This window comes from Colossoma macropomum, unplaced genomic scaffold, assembly GCF_904425465.1.
Source record: "Colossoma macropomum unplaced genomic scaffold, Colossoma_macropomum, whole genome shotgun sequence".
NCBI classification, from domain to species: Eukaryota; Metazoa; Chordata; class Actinopteri; order Characiformes; family Serrasalmidae; genus Colossoma; species Colossoma macropomum.
Window position 1 is genome coordinate 13,898,876 of NW_023494785.1, and position 18,681 is coordinate 13,917,556.

The 18,681-nt window shown below is 38.2% G+C and overlaps 1 protein-coding gene across 4 annotated transcripts in view; it reads left to right on the forward strand.

Annotated features, from left to right (window-relative positions):
- The first annotated feature begins 2,846 nt into the window (after positions 1–2,846).
- LOC118816666 (CREB-regulated transcription coactivator 3-like) overlaps positions 2,847–18,681 on the forward strand; it is a 30,642-nt gene continuing 14,807 nt past the window's right edge. For 2 of the 4 annotated variants that reach the window (XM_036583201.1, XM_036583209.1), the window contains exons 1-5: positions 2,847–3,076; positions 11,922–12,023; positions 13,621–13,734; positions 15,271–15,332; positions 18,530–18,630. In XM_036583201.1, the coding sequence (XP_036439094.1) occupies positions 2,903–3,076; positions 11,922–12,023; positions 13,621–13,734; positions 15,271–15,332; positions 18,530–18,630 (553 nt within the window). In that variant the 5' untranslated portion in view covers positions 2,847–2,902. Of the gene's footprint in view, positions 3,077–11,921; positions 12,024–13,620; positions 13,735–15,270; positions 15,333–16,372; positions 16,442–18,529; positions 18,631–18,681 lie in introns of all 4 variants that reach the window. The other 2 variants (XM_036583185.1, XM_036583193.1) reach the window with 2 other exon arrangements.

Consider the following 18,681-nt stretch of genomic DNA (forward strand, 5'->3'; position numbering starts at 1 on the left):
CCGGAGAAAAAAAACATAAAAAGAGCATATTATAAATTTGTTAACAAACCTACACTTTGAACCTTGCCACTGCAAAGCGTTCAGTTTCAGACTCTGTGAAATTGTCATCAAACATGAATCCTTATCCTAGAAAGTGTAACAGCACCATCTGAGTGTGAGAAAGTTCATAGGTGATGAAAGCAGCTGTGGCAGAGATTTGTCCCACTATGCAGGATACATAATAGACCTTTTGGATTGGAACAAATATTTGCCAGTGTTTACAGTTTATTGTGCCAGACAGAATAATAGTAATTTTTCATGACCGTGTTTAATACAGCCCTGCAAAAACAAACGTAACGTTGCTTTAATTGTTTATCAGGAAAATAAATATTGTATTAAAAATAACTGCGGCCAAAAATAAACTTTCCATGTGTTTTTCCCTTTCTAACAACTAAATATGTTACTGTGCAACAGCATGTTTCGTTGCCACCATCTGTGGACTGCTTTTCCTTCACGCAGCAAAGCTTCAGTTCTAGCCCACTTAGATTTGTTAAATGTCAATATGAGCAGACTGGCGTTAGCAATCTAGCTATGTTTAATCAAAACCATGCATGTCCATCTTATAACTGCACTCAATGGCCATTTTATCAGGTACACCTACTATATAGGTGCACTTTGTAGGAATACAATTGCTGACTGTAACCCATCTGTTGCTGCACAATTTGTCAGCCACCCTCTATCATGTCCAACATCAGAAAGGGATCACCACTGACCAGATATTAACCATTTTCAACGCAGCTGAGAATGTCCACACCAACATGCTAGTGGCATGTTAATGTATGTCATCCTGGCACAAGGGTGTCAAGTACAACAATGTTGCTGCAGACAAACATATGCACAGAATTCTGCCCAATGATTTGTCCGAACTCAATTCAAGAGTTTGTAACATCTCAGTGGTATATCTCAGTGGTATACTCCTATGCCTGGGATGTCCACTCTTATCCACAAAGGCCCACTGTGGCTGCAGGTTTTCGTTCCAAACTGGCTGAAGCACACTTGATTCCACTTGTTTAATCAATTGGTCTCAGTCTTCAAACAAGTGATCAGTTGTGTATCTGCTTTGTTGGAATGAAAACCTGCAGCCACACTGGCCCTTTGTGAATAAGTTTGGACACCCCTGCCCTTATGCTGTCCGCAGCTGTGCATGCCTGTCTTTGAAGAAAAATCCCAAAATGAAAACAAGCACAAAAATGTCATTATCACCTACATAACTCATTCAAAAGTTTCATTACTCCAAATATATTGATATGCTTATAGAACAAATACATTTTTCTTTACCATTGTCAAAGTAACAGGTGTTGACTACTACAGAAGTCTTTCTCCACGCTTTGTGCTTCTGCAATGTGTGTGGCTCAATGGAGTTATAGTGTTCTGAAATTCAGCACTGATGTTTTTTGCCAGGAGTTGTATTAGTTATAAAGGCCCAAACGCTACATTCTTCTTGTAATTTATGTGAGGTTCACTTATGATGTTTGTTTGGTTTTATGCACCAAAAACAGTTGAAATTAATTTTTAATCATCTTCCAACTTCTCTTTATTCCTGATTTAATTAGACTGATTAGTGCTTTTAAGACTGATATATGCACTGTGCTTTTTAAGACTGATCCAAATAAATGACCTCTGTTCTGATTGGCTGTGCTGTATTGTGCCTCATTCAAAAAAAAATTGAATGTGCAGGGGTGGAGCTCAACTGTTGAAGGGAGATATATGTAAGTATGTGGGTTTTTGTGATATCTTAAAGACAAATTGTTTTGGCAGATTAGTTTCTACATATGGAGCATAGTGACTGGAGAGTGGATGGTACATTTAGATTTTTTGAACAATGTTTACATACAGCACCAAATTCTTTTATATACGGCGAATGCAGTTTTCCATGATATGGGCTTTTAAACACTTGAAAGATCCAAATGGGAAGTAAATCCTTTTAGGAAGGTCAGTGGACTGCAAACCAGGTTCAGTAACAATTTGCCTGTTTTAACGTGGAAAATTCAACCATGCTAGCCTAATGTATGGCTATGGCTATACAGTCAGTCAAACCTGCTCTGAAAGTTTCTGGTCAATGTATTTTTATCATAGTGCTTCCTAGTTTCCCTCCTGCTGAAAAGCGACCATTAGAACCATTGGGATTACAATATGGTGGTGTTGCTTTCTAAAGGGAATTGGCGTAATGGTTACCATTTGAGGGAAGGAAGCCGTCAGTTGAGTCTGGGATCAGACCCAGAACGTGTAGTTTCATCTTCAGAGTCTAACCAAATCGGACTGATCCATAAAACCGCCGCAATAAAAAGCAAAAAGCTGCTCAGTGGTGATGGTAGTTTCTGAATTTAGTGTAAGGAGCTGGAGAGCGAACTGCCGGCTGTGCAGCGAGTGAGCGGAGCTCGTTACTGTGACGTAGGAACAAGCCGCTTGTAAAGGAACTATAACTTGGCGGAAGGGATTGCTAACATTAAATCATATTAAATGCCACGTTCACGGCCCAGTTTATTAATTTCTTACTTTATATATTGAACTGTAGTATAAAAGCAATAGAACAGTCGAGGTCGTGTGCAGTCGTGTGTTATCACGTATTTCCCTCTCGTGTTCTATTGCTTAATTAGAAAACACAAAATACCGTTAATGACTTACTATACAATTTTAGTAACCAACATAAACTTTCAATAGTTTGTATGATTGTTTTTTTCAGCATGCCCATCTTCCAGCAACATGATACACGAAGTGGGTATTGTGAGCATCCTTTAGTGAAGCAGGTCTTAAACACGCCCCTAGATGGCTCACACTAGTTTTCCACTCCCTCTCAGCCCTCCCTCTGCTAGGCAGATCATTTCGGGACGGCTTGTATGTTGAAGTCGTCGGGTTGTAGAAGATGTCCGCCGCGGGTGCTGGAGGTTGCGGACCCGGACCAGGACCCAGCGCCGGTCCTGGTTCCGGGGCCTCCAACCCACGTAAGTTTAGCGAGAAAATAGCTCTGCATACTCAGCGTCAGGCCGAGGAGACAGCCGCATTTCAGGAGGTTATGATGGACATTACCTCGACACGGGTAAGTGCGGAGAGAAGCGGGGATGAGTGTCTCGTAGGAAAGGCCTGTCATTCGCAGAGAGAGCTGTAAGAATGAACTGAAGTGAAGAAAAAATACTATTTTTAATAGTTATTTTGTTATATTCTAATTATTTAGGCCATTCAAGATTAGCTGTCTGTGCTAGTAGAAAGTAAAGTTGTTTTGTGGTAGCCCCGAGAAACTCGCACTTTCAGAGAGACACTAGCACGTTCGCTAAGTAGGTGGGTTAGCTAGCCAGTAGCTAATAAGAATATTGGGTGATACGGCTAGCTAGTTGAGTTAGCTAAGATAGATGACTAAATATCACTCGAATATTTTTTACAGACCACAACGAACGGTATACAATCTAAAGTTATCGTAATAATAATTAACAAACTCCTTTTTCAAAAATGCTACACAAATCTCCAGCGTTAATGCCTACAGAAGAACAGGAAGCTAACGTTAGCAGGTTGGCTGTCTGGCTAACAGACTCTGCTAGCTGTCTTGCTGCTGTTAAGTTGTCACTCAGTGCAGTGTAGGTTAAGTTCATACTTCTTCAGTTTTGAGTGCCTGCGTTTTTAAGTTTAGCACGTACATAAAGGACCTAGCTGGATTGAACTGTTTTTGTTGGTGGCTCGTTTGATTTGTAACGTTACGCTACAATGTTTACGCAGCCGTGCTAACCGGATAATTACGCTAGTTAACAAACATTAGACTTGAAGTTGCAGGCGGGCTTGCTAACCGATATGTCGCTAGCCTAGCTGCCTCATCAGCCGACCACTCAATACATGACTAACCACTCACCGGAAAAGATAAGCAAATCTGACCTATCAGCCCAGTTAGATGCGTTCAGGCGCTGCTTAGAGCTGTAGCAGCAGTTTAAGGAGGTGTGTTTATCTTCGTCGTTTTGGTCGGTAGCCTTGCTTGCTAGCAAGCTGTCAGAACTACGGCGCTCAACCTCCTCACAGGTACCCGAGTTAAAATTATGGTTCCTTTCTTGCTACATTTGGTGGTTAAAAAGTGGGCAAATTCTCTCAGTTTAGTGTGGGCATTAATATAAAGAGTGTGAACTCTCCCTACTTTCCGGCATATGTGGGTTTTACAGTAAACCATGTGGGGTTGTTGGTATTCTGTCATGGTCAGAAATAATCATTTACAGGTGTATGTAAACACTATGATTTTTTTGCTTTACTTTCCTTTACTTACTTTAGATTCAGTAAAAAGATCTTCCCGTACAGTTTTATGGACAGGTACAATGCAGTATTTAGGTTTTACTGGGTTTTAAAATGTAGTGATCTTGGGTCTTATTCTGTGCCGGATTTTCAGGCAAGTCCCTCCTCCTTTGGTAGTTATCATTTAATGAGCTTAAGACCCACCAAGTAGGGGATGTTTGTAGTGCAGCGGTAAGCAGATGCCTAGTGCTGGCCTCATCTCTAATGATGTAATCGTCCCGCTTGCAGATGTCCTGTTACCATAACTGATCATTTGAGGATCTCCTTTTCCTTTGCCTGTGTCTTCCCTGCTCTAAACACGGTTTCACTGCAAAAGTGTGGAGTGGTGATTTTCTGTCACTGAATCCAATCAGGTTAAAAGCAGCTGTACGCCTGGATGAGCCTGTGATAGATGGTGGTTAATAGTGGAGTCTGGCTGGTTACTGAAATTTGCATGTTAGTGTTGTGATCACACCAAATTGTGACTCCTGAAACGTATCGGTAGCTGTATGCTGAACTAGGAACCTTCATCCTCCACTTGGCTGTTAACTGCTGTGAACAGCATCTGCAGATGTCTCAGTAAGGCTTCTGAAAAGTAGCTCATGTCCTTGCCTTTCTTTCACTTAGTCAGGCACTGTATATTGTAGGAAAATGAAGATGGCTATTAAATTGGCTATTTATTTGGTCCATATATATATGGGACAGCAATTTTAATACATGTTTTGACTTAACAGTGTGTCAGTAAATGGTTTGACTGTGTGGGAAAATGTCACGCTTCATTTCCACTCAGTGTGTGTGGGGGGTGTCTCTGAACAAAAATAGTGATGGACAAAATGACATTATTATTATTTATGATTATTATTATTATTATTATTATTATTGCTGCCGTTGTTGTTGTTACTTATTTAAAATTTTATTTAGGGACAGTTTCCATATTTGAAAGTTGAAAGCAGGTTGTCTGCAGATCAGTAGTTCAGTTGAGCAGTTCTTTCATGGCTCTTAGTCTTGAGTTTCGGGGACTGGGTTCACATGTTACAGATCCAATAGTTATTAAATAATAAGTATGTCTTGAAATACAACATTATGCTTGTGAGAGAAAGTAAATTAAGATTAGCACTAAATAACAGGCTTTCTTGGATAGCTTAAAATAGATAAATTAATTTGGACAGGCTATTTTCCTTTTGCCAAAAGGCAGTAATATTTTAAAGTTTCCTATAAAGTGCTATAGTGCTCCCTGCGTCCTTCCACAAATACACTGCGTAAAGTACAGCCAGACCTCTTTCTGCTATTATTCTTCTAAACTGTGGAACTTGTTACCTTTAAAAATACACACATCTTTTTAATTTAGCTTTTATTAAAACTTAGAATACACAAAATTTTTAGGTCACTTTATCTTTTATGTTATTTTACTTTGAATTATTATTTTCTTTTTTTTTAAATTAGGGACACACTGATGTCTGAATTATGGGCTGATACTGATCAAATATTTATCATGTTCTTGTGTACATAAACATTTATAAAATGTAGAAACTGGCACTACATCTACCTGCATTGGGATTATAGAGAAATATAACTTATAATTTATGATATAAATTATACCTGAGTCTGTATTATTCAGTAGGATTACAAATATATTTGAATGAACCAAATGCAGATATTTTAGCACAGTTGCCCAGCATCATCTGATTGTTCTGTTCTGCCAGAGTAAATTAAATACATCATCAAATATTGGTTTGAAATATTAGTCAAATCTAGTCATCTGTTTGGAATGATAATATATATTTTTAAGGCACATATTTATAGATACCAATATGATTCCGGTACCTTTGTGCATCTGTTATTATTACTGTGATTGTTCCTATGCCCCTGCAACTTAATTTTATAATGCAAGTGCTACTGCTTTATCAGTCTTTATTTTTTGATGTATTTATTTTTTTTCTTTGTTTCTTATTACCTGTTATTGAGTAAGAAATTTATTGCCTAGATTTAACACATCAATTTTGTAGTGCATTACTCACAGGGTAGAAAAGACTTGCATTAGGAAAAGAACCCAACTACTGCGCTGTTAGAGTATTGGAGTACCCAGTATCAGACCAATACAGCAAAAAAAGTAAACACAACTGCTGGTTTGGATATCAGTGTTAAAAGAAATTCTACGATCCCATTCTGTAATAAGTCTGGCCTTGAAATATCAAAGAATTACTTGTAGTGCACATAACATAAAACGAAGAAAAGTAGATCACAGAACAGTAGCTACACATAACCTAACATCATTATATGAATGAGTTCCTAGCTAAATATTATACTAGAGTCACAATTTTAGAATTATAATTTTGCTTATGTGTGCTGTAAGTGATTTTATCTTTTGTGTGAAAGAGCTTAACTGTATTTAGCAAAAAAAGCTACAGTTTTTGGTGAGTGCTTTTAGATAGTCATCTTAAAATGAAGTATTTTTTTTAAAGAAAGTAGATCAGTGTCAGTGCGAGCTGATATAAAGTTTCAATATCAGTATTGGAAAAAGAAAAAAATATTGTAGTTACATCTCAGCAATAGATGTAACTGATAGGTGCCATGCTCGTCGTGAATCTTAGCTGAGCAGGTCTTCGTGATTGTTGTTCTTGTCAGAGATGTGTTAGCAGTATTATGCAGCACTCCTGTTTGTAGCTGCCGTTATGAGGTGATGAACTTGGTAACAAATCTGATGAATTGCCCGTTTTAAAAACTGGCATACATAGACCTGGTTATAATCATCAGTATAATCAACATTTATTCTGTTTATGGTATAAAATGGGGAATAAATGTGTTTTCTGATCAGAAATTTCATTCTTTGTCAGAGTGGTTTATTTGATTTAATAATGAAACAGCTAAAGATGTGAAGTAGTCTAAAGACGATTGTTATTATAGCTATTGTAGTTTTTTTGTTTTGTTTTTGTTTTTTTAAACTGATAGTAGTCACAGCATAAAAATCCTTTAAGCTTTTGTTCATGTTTAATGAGGGTCATTCTGTGTGTGAAGAGCTGCTGCACTGCTTTATCAGTTTAAGAAGTATAACAACGAGTGGGAAAATAGCTCCACCTTGTGCTGCTACACAATGTTCTAAAGCCCGACAGCATATCAGGACATATGTAGGACATGGATTAACGTTACGCTTTAAAAGAAATCTCATTAAAAGAAAACAGATTGCGAGACAGATGTAATTACTTTTGTACATCTTAAAGCAGTGCATGCTGTTTTGAGACATTTAAGTCATCGAACATGATTGACAGTCAGCTCAACTCTAATACACCAGGAAATGAAATGACCATAGTAGAATATCCCAAGGTTACCATCTGAAAAATATTGCCATGAAACAGTTTTGTGTTAAAATTTACACTTTTCTGCATAAAAGAAGAAAAATGGTAATTGTAAATGTGTGCCCTGATATTGGAATTGAGAATTCTTGCTGTGTACGTTTATTAACTCATAAGCTCTTGATGAATTTGAGTGAGAGTGAGGTTTTTTTGAGGCAGAGCATGTGGTTAGTGCTGTTGGCCTGAGGGTGTGAATACAATGGTTTGGTCCAGGTTGCACCATCCTGCCAGAGGTCGGCTGAAAATATACCTAATTTTTTTTTATGTTTTTAAATGATTTTTGTAAAAATTTTGTCTTTGGTATTATTTCAGTGTTTATACTGTGTACAATATCTGTACTGACTGGCACAACTGGATTATACATTGTTGAAAAGGAGCATATAGTTTTAATTTAGTGAGTAATGTTTTAAAACAAACTTATACCCCACCCTCTTTCATACCTTCCTGATCATGTGGACTCTTTGAGGGAGAGAAATACTGAAGCTTTTGTTTGTAATTAGTGTGTGTCATACAGAAATCCACTGCTCAGGTATGAGCATGATAACTTCACTTAGCACCTGTGCTACTGCAAACAGTTCAATGCAGCTCTGGCCTGAGACTCTGTCCTGACTGATAACGTTAGTAGTACATTTGCACCTGTGTGTTGACTGCAGGGGTCGACGATATGGCAAAAATAGAGCATCGCGATATTTTACAATAATACGTTTTCATGCTATGTATCATGTTGTTTTTTGTTTTTTTTATTTTATTAGACAGAACAGACACAGTGCATTAATTATAGGATTGTTTTTTTTTTTTAATGCAGCATGCATTAAAACTGCTGTAGATATCTACAATATACTCAGAAAAGAATATTTTGATGAAATTTATCACAGTAATGTTAATGTTGTCATATTGCCTGTCCCATTTGACAGCTTGTCAGACAGACAGACACAGGAGTGGTGGAGCACCATTCTACTTTGTAGTGTTGCTTGCACAAATATGAGCTGCATGCAGTCATTAGAAGAAGACCTTGCTTGTGACCTCAGTGCAAAAGTTGTGTCCGCAGTCTGCAAAACAAGATCTAAAGAAGGCATTTTTAAACAAGTACTGTGAACTAATGAAGTAAAAATGAAACTTTTTGGCTACAACCACCAAAGGTATGTTTGGAGAAAAGAATGAGGAGCATTTGGTGAAAAGAACACCTTGACAACTGTTAGGCATGGCGGACGGTGGATCTGTTATGCTTTGGGGTGTGGCAGTGAGTGGCATTTAAAACATTGCACGAATAGGTGAAAGAATGGCTTTCAATATAATATCTACACATTCTGGCAGCACATATGATATAGTCCCCAAAGTAACTGAAGTTGAAAAGAGGTTGGCCAAAGCAAACCTTAAAGTCCACAATGAACTGCTTCAAGAAATGTAAACTGAAACTTTTGGAGTGGCTCTCTTAGTCCCCTGACCTGAAGCAGAGACGTTATAAAGGACCGGTCACTGGTTGAAATATGAATGGGAAAGCTTGTAACATTAAACATGGCATCTATTTACAGGGAAAGCCCTGTCCTTCAAATGAAAGAGCCAGTCAGCTTGCAAGCTGCAAGCAGGGAAAGCCCTTCTCAGTTTTGGAGATCTGCACAAGCACAGTAGCCAGAACAACCTGGAAAAACACATTTTTTTTTTGTCCATTATTGAGCCATTTATGAGGTGTTTTCTTGTCAGGTTCTACCAGTGATTTCAAATATGTTTTTGAAAAGATAATTTGACCTTCAGTTTTGAGTAATTAGGTCTCTCCCCATTCAATAAGGTAGGAGCCTGGTCTTGTATGGCTGGAAATAACAGCCTGGTGGTGTTGCAAAGATGGCCGCAGAGCAAGACTTTGCCTGTACATCATTGAAAATCTCTGGGTAAATCTTAATCATACTGTGCATGCAAGATGGCCTAAGAATGTCACAGAATTAGAGGCGTTCTCCAAGGGGGAATGGGAGAAAAATCCTTAAACAAAAATAGACAGACCTTTGCTAGCTGTTATATCTTCCAAAAGGAGGATATAACAGCTTTGTGCAGAGGTAGTTTTTACTTCTTTTCACTTAACCAAAAATCACCAAAATATTTAAATTGGCCAACTTTTGCATGCAAGTGCATGTAAGTAAAACTGGTCTACTGAATTCAAAAGTGGATCCTTTAAGGCAGGGGTGTCAAACTCAACCAGTAAAAGGGTCATATTAAAAATGGCATCAAATCTGTGGGCCAGAGGAAAAAATGCTTTTATTTTATTTTAATTAATGTGGTGCTATAACCTGAACTGGCCATTGTTTATTTAAAATATGAATAAACTTCATCAGTAAAATACAGACACTTTTAGTAGACCTTGAAATAGTACATGGACACTTAAAATATTCTAAATGTAAGTGTAGGTTTGCCTATTTGCTTGGACTAGACACCTGGAGTCCTTTCTTTGCTGCAAGTTCATTAAGACTTGGGTCAATTTCTGCTGCTGAGCTAATGTTAAGTGTTTTTTATTGGTTGAACTGCAGCTGAAATGCATTTGGTGATATGACTGGTGTGGAGCAGAATTGAGTATAATTGTGGTGTAACCGCTGTCCCATAGACATGTTTTTGGGGTAGGAGAGTCGGAGCACATTACGTTGCAGTGCATGCTGGGGACTGTAGTGCAGCACATTGTGAAACGGGCTAATACTAAAAGAAAATTCAAATACTTTTGCAGGCTGGATAGGATTGCTTGGCAGGCCTGATGTGGCTGTGGGCCTTGTGTTTGACACATGGGCTCTGAGGGGTGTAATTAATGTCAGTCTGTGTATTCTATATTTTCAGAAATAATCTGTAAATCATGTCTGATTTATCATATCGACTTTGTCTGTACCAGGTTAGCAACAAAAAAAAACCCTGCCTGGGATTTTGTCAACTTCAGGCATGACTCTAATGATGCTCCATGTTATGGTCACTAATTTGTCATGAGAACACAGAGAACTGTGCTGAAGTGAGAATGCAGTGTGCATAATTGATTAGACACCACAATCTCTCTGAGCTGTCCTTGAGGGTGGTGTATCTCATGTGGCCTTGCAATTGCGTATTCTCATTTTATTTGATTAGTAAAGATTGGTGCAGTGTCCCGTTGGCTCCAACACAAAACAATATTGTCACTGTCAGTTATGCTCATAATTTAAGCCTTTGAAAGCTCTGGAATGTGAATTGCAGTTGGTCTGGGCGCATGAAAACAAAAGCTTGTTTGTAATATTTGTAGTGGGTTAGAACAGTGAGGCGGAGAAACAGCACTGGTACAATAGAGCTCATTGCAGCCTGCTGGAGATGACAGATAATGATTGCAGTACGAATAAATGTATACTCATTCTGGAACATTTAAAAAGAAACAGGGTGACAGTATCCCATGTTGTCTTTTTCTGCATGCTGTAATCTTTTCCTCTCAATTTGGTCTGGGATTTGCCTCTAATCTGACTGAAACAAATATTTGGAGCATTAAGAACAGTGTATAGCAGTTGGACACTACTTTTTATGTGCATATGTGTGTTTATGGTGTTCTTTATGTCTTTGTAAAACAGTAAGGTTTTGATAACTAGGTAGTACAAAGAGAGAAATCTATCTTTAAAATATTTGTCACTCAGTTAAGGTAGTGAATTATTCTATAAGCATCATAGCCACAAATCCATGTTGTCACTAAGATTCTACAGAATTTCTGTAGATCTCTGAGCCTAATTGTAACACAGCTATTCATTGCCTTTACCATCTGAATCTTAGAGCCAGGTGTGTTGCCCTTGTATGTGATGGGCACATTCACTAAAACCTCATCGTGGTATGATCATTACATGACAGAAAAACACCTAGGGAGGGAGGAAAGAAGGACAATATTCTTGCGTGTGAGATGCTGCCCAGCAGTGAAATGGCAAAAGGAAGGGTGGAGAAGAGACATGGGAGGAAAAAAGGCACTTAAACCATAGAGCATTTGCTTATTGGTAGTGTCCAGTGCTGCAGCTAGTGTTTAGTCCTTTTAATGAGGTTCAGTTATGCTTCTGTATAGCGATAAAATACTGGTAAAATATCACAATATCTTTTACATCTAATGGTATCAGATAATATTTAGTATGATACATTTTGTAAAGTAATGAGGTACACAATTTTATGGGCATTTATATTGTAAATATAGTACTCATCATTAAATACATTGCGAAAAAAAAAAACTGAGCAGTAGTATCACAATGTGTCAGTGTTACGGTATATAAGTAAAGATAATATTGTTCTTCTGTAATGTTTCTTCTTCTTCTCCTGCAGATTCAAGCTCAAAAGGTGCGGCTGGCTAGAACGCAGGGGCCTTACTATGGTGGCTCTCTACCAAACGTCAATCAGATCGGCAGGAACGCCCACGACCTCCAGGTGTGTCATTGCGTGTGAGCGCATCAAATGATTTTAAGCTAGACCTGCTAGTTTTCTATTGAACCAGCCACTGTAAGTAGATCAAATTGTATAACCAACATGTTGGGATGTGAACTTTAACTGTTTGTGTTTAAGCAAACAAGGCATGGTAAATGTTTATTAAAACTGAATAGGTGGTTATACAGTTCCACACATGCAAGGGACACCAATTTAGAAAGACGCCAGCTGCAAGAGATTTGTGTATGATCGTTTTCCTGTGAAAAGTGCAGCAAGGCAGAGGAAGATGGCAAGCTGTATGAAATACAGCTTACTCTGTAACGTGAATCATGATATTTCTGCTGTTTTAGTTGTGAAATGATTAAAACCTAATTACATGGTGCAGCAGCATTACAATACCTTGTTATTTGTGGAGAATTCAATTTAGCATGTATCATACACATATGCTAAATTTATATGCTACTTTTAGCATATGCATCATGAACTTGCCATTGTAATGCATGTAAACTGACATTTTTCCCCTCTTCGTTTACAATGTATTTATCAGTGTTTGGCAAATGTGTGGCATGTTCTGTTCTACTAAACTCTCCTTTATTATTATTTTTTTTTAACTAGACTGTTTATTTTGGACCTTAATTTTATAGCCTAGATCTCCAACACCCAGCTCTATTGTAGCAAACCCGGGCCAGCTAATTAAGGTATTCAGTAGCTTCTGCATATTTTTGGAACTAAACTCTCCAGGAGCATAGTAGTAAGGAACCTCATAGCTTGGCATTAAAGTTCAGTACAGTTGTGCAAAACGGGGTTATTAGTTTAACGGTTTTGTTTTTATTTAGTTTCAGTAGTAGTTTTAGCATTATGGTGACAGGGGTAGACTAAACAGTTCAAATTGCATCCAAATTAAACTATTAACTAACAAAAAAACTATTCACTTATACTGAGATTTTTGTACTTAAACACTGACAGGAACTTAATGCATCTAAGTGATAGGCTGTTTTTGACATCCGTCTCTATGAACATATGCACAATATGTCTTGGCACTTTTGCTATTGACTTACCACTGGCTATCAAGTCCTTGAAAGCTCTGAGACAGCACACTGCATTTGTGCTATACGTAGGGAGTGAGTTAGTGTGATTTTCATTATTCTCTTTTAGCATTACTTTTAGCATTGCTCCATTCCTTTAACCATGAGAACTGGGTTGTATTTTCATCCAGTATTTTTCCTGGGCTTGGTGTTTTACCACTGCTAAATTTGTTTGCAAATTATCATTTAAGACAAAGCTAAATACACAGGCTTCCACTTCTAAACATCCTTCATGCATTTAAAGTACAGAAAGTACATTTTTGTTCTCCATAATTCTGTTCTGCTTTTGTTTGTTTTGCAGTTAATGCTATAGTCCTGATTTAGTTTTTGTATTTTTGAAAACTTGGTGGGCAAATGAAACAGTATTGAAGGTCTACCTTACGGAATTGCATCAAGTCATGCAATAGCCCATTATATGCGCTCATGCATGAGCATGTATACATGTGTTTGTGTGTAAGTTAATTTGTTCGCCTGAGGGAGCCTAACCTTTATTTACTATGTGTGTGTCCCATTAGGGCCCATTCCACTCTAACCTTGATTCGAGTCGATCTACACGGCACCATGGCCTGGTGGAGAGAGTCCACAGAGACAGACGCTTCGTCTCTCCTAGCCGACCATACAGGAGACAAGTATCCTTACATTCATTATAATTACATTTACTCATATTTAATTACATTTAGTGTTCTTTTACTCAGTTTAATTTCATTTGCACAGGTAGGAGCTGCAGTTTCCTAATAATAAGCTCCTCAGCAAGACTTTGAGAAATTGTATTGCAGTTAAGTCTTTGTCGTCTGCTACTTAATGTAGTTTTGGTTGTGTAACCCCATGTTCAGCCAGCAACAGGTACGTGCAAAGATAGATGCCGGGGGGCTCAAGCCCCTGCCTTTTTTGGCCTGGGACTGTATGAGTGTCCTCTTGGTCAGTGTGTATCATAATTGTTTTATATACCTGCACCATTGTTCAGCTCAGCCTTGCCCCAGGATTAGAGGTAGTGGGCCAGTTTTGGTTCCATAAGTCTCACAAGCCAGACTTCTACCTTTTGTCAGAGATTTTAGTGCATTTTGTTGTTTAACATGGCCAAGAACCGTCTACTCTTACTGGTCTGGCATGCAAAACAAACCACTGGACACCACTGTTTTGGTGTGGCAAACAGGCAGGAGATTTTTAAAATGGGGCTTCTAACAAAGCGATACCACAGGAAACAAATGTGTTGGCAAACTCACAAGGATATCACAGTTAAAGGCTATTTAGTGCTTGAGTAGGAAATATGTTGAAAAACATTTTAACAAACCTAATTTCACTCCAGCAACTGTATCTCTGAAAAGCTCAGTCTCTGTGTGCAGAGTGGGCAACTACTTGTGTTTCTGAACTCATTGCATGATAGTGCTTTCACACTGACATGCATATAGCCATTTAGAATGGAATTGTCAAATCAAATCAAAGTTTTCACCAGCTTATCTGGCAGTATATATCAGATGCTCCGTTTATGTCTGAGCAGACTATTAAGGCTAAGACCAACATGAGATCTTGGGGCCCCCATTTTCTGGATCAGTAATGACTGTCTGTGGAGATTTCACCTTAGTCAACTTATAATTAAAGATTATGTTCTCTTGGAGAGAATTCTAATTCAGTTGTCTGTAGTAATTAGTGTAGTAATAATAATAATAATAATAATAATAATAACAATAATAGTAACAACAATAATACCAATAATAATATTTTATTTATAGAGCACTTCTTATACTGGTGGCAGCTCAGTGCTTTATAGAAGAACTATGAATATTAATTAATACTAATAAAAGAACCATAAATATTAAAATCATATAAGGCAATGATGGATCAAATTAAAAAGGTATGTGCCAAAAGAGATGTAGAATTTTAATGAAACACCAAGTTAAAAAGAAACATTTTCAAATGTTTCTTAAAAGTGTGCTCTGAACCAGACTGTCTAATAAAAGGTGGAATTAAGCTCCATGGTTTAGAAGCAAGAACTGAAAGAGGCCTCCACACTTTTTCTACAATTTCCAGAAGGCTTCGATCTGCAAATCTAAGGAAGTTCAGACCTTTCCCTACAAAATATCTGTGCACAAGTGTATAAGACGTGCTGGCTTTGTTGAGGTGAAAAAGGGGTTAGTACTGCAGTTGTCCTTAACCACCGACCTCAGATGGACAGCTCTCATTGCAGCTCTGCATACCTCTCTCCACCCCCTGACCCCAGCTGGAGAAGGTAATAAATACTAAAGAGCCGTAACAGGTCTCAGTCTGGGACCCTCTATGCTACATGTCTTAACTCTGCTGTCTGTCTGTCTTGTTGAATGTTAAGTACTGGTAGATGTGTGTGACGGCTGATTTTTGGTTCATGGCAAACTAACACTGGCACTGACAGGACTAACCCAAAGGCACTGCTTCAGTGAGCTCTCTTCCAGAGCTTTGTCTTCTGTTGCTTTACAGGCCTTTTGGGCAGATTTACCTTATTTTTTATTTTTTTTTTTATTATTATTATTTTTTTTTTTTATTATTATTTTTTTTTTTAAATCTTATTCTTTGACTGTGGCAACTTCTCTGCTTTTTTCATTTGTCAAACTTGGGGGATCTTCATTTCAACTTTTGTTCTTCTGTTCCAAAATCTCCCTCTTCTGGCTCTACTAAACGGAACAAACTCACCCTCAGTGAGTGGGATACTGACTTTTAAAAAAGAATCACTCCTTCAGGTAAAACTTAATCAATTGGTTTTTGACTAATTATTGTTTTCTTAGCAGAGTAGCAGCTGCAACGCTTCAGCAGTTCATGGGGAGGGTGCTGAGTTTTTTGGCAGTCTTGGCCATCGATTGATCAGCTTGAGAGTGGAGGAATCAGCAGTAAGCTGCAGACATGTTCCGCTGTGTCAGCAGAGTCCTCACACTCTGATCAACAGCTCTATAAATCCTACCTAGGCACACGCACACACAATGTAAAGCGGTGATGTAATCACAGAGGCACATGGTATGCTGCATGTTGGAGATACGTTTCAGTGGCCCTTTGGGGTAATGGCACAGTGTTCTTCTCTAAATTATTTTTAAAATTTTTCATCAGTTAGCTCCCTTTCTCATGGACTGGGGCCACAAGGCTGATCCCTAGCCCCATATAGAGAAAAGCCCCATGTGCTGTATATCGTCAGTGTCCCTCTTTCTGATTGTCTCTTGGGCTGCTTTCGGTTCTTTCGCAAGCCTGCTCCATTTTTTCCTCATGGTTCTGGAAATAATGGGCATTTTTCTGTCAATCACAAAGGAACTGGTCCAGTAATTTCTCCATGGACAAGAACCCGTTGTTCCGTCTTCCCACCACAGCACTCAACAGGTGAATTCACCTCTCTCGGTCGTTCCCTATCTCTCGTGTCTGTATAATACTATTATTATTGGTTTGTTTGTTTTCTTTTTCTCTCACTCACTTTCCGTCTTTCTTTCCTGCTTGCTTTCATTTTTTTCCTTTCTTTCTTGTTTTATCCTTTTTTCTCTTTTTCTTCACTTTCTTTTTCCTTCTCTGTCTCTTCTGGATCATCTTCTGATGATCTGGTCTTTTTTCTCAACTTGTCTGATAAGGCAAAAGTAGTGTGGTGAGTAGACTGAGTAGTGTGGTGAGCAAGGTAAGCTATTGTTCAAGAACACCTGGCAGCTGTGTATGCTTTTATGCTTGCCCTCACTGACTACTGTGAACACTTTGAATTGTTTTTGTATTGCAGCCTTGGAAAGGTATGTAAATAGGTTGATTAAGTCAGATGTCTTCTTCTGAGGCTTTGTTCACACAGAAGCTAAAAGTGGCCCAAATCCAATCTTTTTTCTTTATAAGTGACCGATGTGTTATCTGTGTGGCAGTGTGAACAGCAATAAACACATTGAATCTGACATTTTCTATTGCGATTTGGGACGCTTTCATACGTGGTACTGAAATCCGAATGACCTCATAAACATTTGTGCTGATGTTTCTGTACAAACAGTGTTAGAAGACACTTATCATGACCACTCTGTGTTCACAGAGATTGTGAAAGAAATGGCCTAACATGGCGAATGGAGAATGAGGCTGCAGCGTCAAAGAAAACTTAAGTCTAAAAGCAAAGTTTAAAGAAACCAAGGACGTGAACCTAAGAAGAGGCTCTGGGCGATTGACAAGCATTTTTACAGTGAGCTCGAACACGTTCTGGGTGACGAGCCCAGCTGTCGGCCATAGGAACTTCTTACTAGCTCCTGTGAAGATTAAATCGAAACCTCCTGGAGCGGCTGTTACCGTTGACTCCACTGGTTTTATCCTTTGGATAAACGTGCCACGTGAAGCATTGTTCTTTTGCGCATAGAGGCCAGTTTAGGAGCGTGATCTGTTCAGACTACTGTCACACATTGGTCACATTTAAAAAAATATTGTGAACTGACTAACAAAAAATCAGATATAGGTGGAGAAAATGAGACTTGGGCTACTTTTACCTGCTGTATGAACGTAGCTTAAGAGAGAAGCTGCAATTTAAGTGATATTGTATTAATTTGTTGTCATTTTATGCCATCACACCTGGACCGAGGACAACACTGCTTTCTTGCCCACAGGAAGAAGTATTGACAGAAATTGTTTCGACTTTTCGTAGTCTTTATTTCCTAACTGTAGGGTTGGGTTTCACTGATAAAATTCAATATTGCAGTATTTTCCAAATATCACTGTACCAAGATATAAAAGATGATATGTTTTGATTAATGAAGTTAATGACACCATTCTTCCTGGATACTGGTTCTCTGTGTTAAAACAATGTCTTACACATAGCACTGCTGCTAATGATTGTGTGATTAATGCATTGTTTAATCTAAATTTTAACTGCAATTCAAACAAGTGGGATAACCAGTTGCTAAAGAGACCGCTAAGCTACACTAAAGCCTTTCATGAATGGATCCTTTTCCCACATGAAATATGAACATGGACTGATTTTGACGTTCTTATGTCAAAGTTGTCACATATAAAGAAAAATGTTTTTATAACTCAGCCAAACAGCCTAATAAAATTAATAGGCTAAAATGTTAGTAGCCTTTCAGGTTAACTTAACAAAGTAAAACGTAAATTGACATTTACAGTGTCGTAGCATCCCAGCTTACAAACTTTACATAGATTGTTTTGATTGGATTATTACCAGTTTGTGAAATTTAACCAAATAGAAAACACTACATGATAACAAAACTGATAATTTAGTTTTCATGTATTTTAAACTTTTTTTAATTGAAGCAAATGACATAAATTGAAAGTAAGTAAGTTGAAATGAAGTTTCTATCTGTCAGTATCACAAAAACAAAAATGTGGACCGTCTTGGGATCCCTGAGGACTGGATTGACAACCAGTGCAATCATGGACCAATGTACCTCAAAAAATGACCTTTGCGCTCTCTCTGTCTCTCTCTGTCTCTGAACTCTTTAGAACGAACTCAGACTCTGCACTGCACACCAGTGTGATGAATCCCCCCGCTGGAGATCCCTTCAGTGCAGGACACAACCTAAACCCTCAGGGGCGTCGCAGTGGTAGGTATCTTTCTCACCAGGGACAAACGCAATCCTTGTTATTTTAATTCA